General features: G+C 41.2%; 1 protein-coding gene across 1 annotated transcript; it reads left to right on the forward strand.

Moving 5' to 3' along the window:
* The first annotated feature begins 948 nt into the window (after positions 1-948).
* On the forward strand, positions 949-2,802 carry LOC132306044 (uncharacterized). The gene is made up of 2 exons (XM_059803240.1): positions 949-1,047; positions 2,302-2,802. The coding sequence occupies exons 1-2, from the start codon at positions 949-951 to the stop codon at positions 2,800-2,802; spliced, it is 600 nt and encodes a 199-aa protein (XP_059659223.1).
* The last annotated feature ends 289 nt before the right edge of the window (positions 2,803-3,091 follow it).

Below are 3,091 nucleotides of genomic sequence, written 5' to 3' on the forward strand. Positions count from 1 at the left end.
ATGAACAAATTTACACAAATATATATTCAAATGATAATCACTTACATTAATTCAATGCAAAATACATCAATTTCATGTAAACACTTCTAATTTATGAAACTGAATATATACAAGAAGAATCCCCAAATTAAAATACAAACCAATATATGTTTACTTGGTCTAGGTTACATCAACTCCCTAGAAAGGAAGTTAGCCTCTCACGGATATGGCAGCAAACCTCAAGGATTCAAGAAGAGAAGAAATTCCCTCATTTCACCATTGTTGCAAAGCTCAGCCTAAGAACCTTAAGATAATCCTCTCCCTCACAATATCTTTTCAAAAACCAAAACTAACTCACTCCTTACAAGCCTTTGCCCCCTCTTTATCCTTAGATGAGTTTTGAAAATAATATAACTCGTTGAAATTCAAATTTCCACTCAAGATAGAACAAAATTGGACTTAATAAAAATAGGGGCCTGTAGCCTTTCGTTCAGACACGAAGCATGGTGTCCGGATGCGAGGCCCTGATTATTGGCGTTCGGACGTCAATTCCTGCGTTTGGATGTGAGGCACACTACTTGGCTTCTTCTTTTCTTTTGCAGTGCTGGTTGCATCCATTGCCTATTTGGGGCATTTCTTCTCAAAAAACCCTTAAAACCTTTTTATTCCTTTTTCACAATTAGACCTACAAAAACACAAAAATGGAGTTAATTTATAAACATAAATCAAATAATGGGCTTAACTAATGTAATTAAGGGTGTTTAAATATGCAATATTTGACGCTTATCAGCAAATCAACGCTCTGCGTGAAAGAAAATGAAAGACTTCGAGGTGACGCTCGGTGGAACGATCCACCGAACGACCTTCAGCCCGAACGACAGAATGAAAATACCCCTCTAGAGCCAGGTCCTGACAACCCTCCTTTCCCATAGAGGGTTCCACGGCAACAGCTTAACAGAACTTTAGACGATGCCAACGATACAGCAAGCCAATCCTGTATCCTGGGGAACTCCACTATGGGAGGACCTCGAACCACCAAGGCCTATCCATCAGATGATGCTGAATCAGGTAAGAGAAAAGCATGGATCCCTACAGCTGACCAACCGTCTTCAAGGAATGACTTCATCGCTAGGCTTTGAAAGGAAATGGATGAGCGAATCAAAGGGCTGAAAGCCCAAAAACCCGAAGATATGGTAAGGGAATTTACTGCATTAATAGTGAAAACTCCTTTCACAGATGAGATAGAGCAAGTCGCGAGACCCAAGTAATTCACAATGCCAAAATCATGAAATTCAATGGAACTAGAGACCCTCTCCAGCACCTGAACAACTATACTTAGGAAATGACGCTAGAAGCACATAACAATCCATTCATGTGCAAAATATTCCCATCCAGTTTGACAGGGGTGGCCCTTGAATGGTTCAAAAATCACCCTTGCAAATCAGTTTTAAGCTTCGAATCACTATGCATCTCATTTCTTACCCTATTTTGTGGAAACAAGAAACAGAAGACAACTATTGCAAGTCTTTTTACAATTCGGCAGATGAAAGGAGATGACCTACAAGCCTTCCTCACTCAATTCAACATAGAATCCTCTGGCATCCCATATTGCAATCAGAATACGGCCATAGAAGCATTCAAGATAGCCATGGTGTAAGGCTCTACTCATCTCTGGTGAAAAAAACTCCGACTAATATGTCAGAATTAAATTTACGAGCGCAAAGCTATATCAGACTTGAAGAGAATGAGGTAACCAGGTAGCAAAGGGCAACTCTGATAACTATGGAAAGCCAACCAAAAGAGCGACTGAACACATCAAGGGTCCAATGCGAATCCCCGAGCATCGAAGGAAGAACCCCTGAAAAGAAATCTCGAACAGCTGAAAAGGTCACTCCTCTTAAAGTGACGCTAGTCAAACTGTATCAAGAGACAAAGGCTAGGAACATCTTCTAGATCGTACCACCAATCAGATAACCAATAGAACAGAGGGACCAAAGTAATCACTGTGCGTTCCATAGTGATTTTGGCCACCTAACCAATGATTGTAGGAGCTTGATAAGGTAGGTGGAGGTGTCAAAAGCCAAAGGCAAATTAGTAGACTACCTGGTTATATTAAGGTAACAAAGGCAGCACGAGAGAACCCGAACGTCTCCAAAGATTTTGGCAGAAAACCATCCTATTCGAGTAATCAGTACAATTTATGGCCATCTGGAGGAGGATGAGCATCTAGAAAATTCTTACAGGATCCAACTCAAATAAGCCCATAAGTTGGGAAGGATTGGCGAAATCAATACTGTTGACTGCAAACCCAATCCTGCGTAGGTTTCTTTTCATGAAGGAGATCTCAGAAGGGTACAGTACCCATATAAAGACCCATTAGTAGTCAACCTGCTAGTGTCTATTTGCCTAGTCAGACGAGTAATAATTGATCTCGGCAGTAGTGCCAACATTATAGCAAAGTGGACCTTCGATCAGCTAAAATTGGCCACAGATCAAATTCGCCCCACCATAAACCCCTTGGTAGGTTTCAATGGAAGAAGAGTGGAGCCCATAGGCATAATCACACTATCAGTCACTGCTATTAATAGATCTCTGAAAGAGAACTTTGTGATTGTGGATATTCATCCAACCTATAATCTATTAATGGGCCAAGGATGGATTAACCGCATAGAAGGAGTCCCATCAACTCTACATCAAGTCATGAGGTGCGTTAGCCCGAACGGTCAAGAGGTTATCGATATTTGGGGAGATCAAGTGACAACAAAGGAGTGGTACCACATAACAATTTATCCAACTGATAAAGGCAAGAAATTACTAAAATAACAATTACCGGGCTCTTCCTCTCCCGAAGAGAGAGAGGAGCCTGAAGAGGAGCATCCAACTAAAGAACCCCTAAAAGCCTTGCAGATAGTCGCCGAGGATAAGCACAAGCTAACCTATATAGGGACACTCCTATCAGCCCAGGAAAATGAGGCCCTACTCAGTTGGCAAAATTGCTATGAAGCAAGGAGCCCGAACCATGAAGGAAGTTTAAATCCTCACCGCGAGAATAGTAACTCTTAGCCATTTTATATCCAGGTTATCAGACAAATGTAAACTATTCTTAGATGCA

The sequence above is a fragment of the Cornus florida genome, unplaced genomic scaffold (genome assembly GCF_030987335.1).
Source record: "Cornus florida cultivar Cherokee Brave unplaced genomic scaffold, ASM3098733v1 CherokeeBrave_3.0.0_Hap2_Chr05, whole genome shotgun sequence".
Classification (NCBI taxonomy): domain Eukaryota; kingdom Viridiplantae; phylum Streptophyta; class Magnoliopsida; order Cornales; family Cornaceae; genus Cornus; species Cornus florida.

Coding starts and splice junctions, on each gene's coding strand:
- LOC132306044 (XM_059803240.1), top strand. CDS start 949: ATGCCAACGATACAGCAAGCCAATCCTGTATCCTGGGGAACTCCACTA. Junction 1,048..2,301: donor ATCAGATGATGCTGAATCAG/GTAAGAGAAAAG, acceptor AATCCTGCGTAG/GTTTCTTTTCATGAAGGAGA.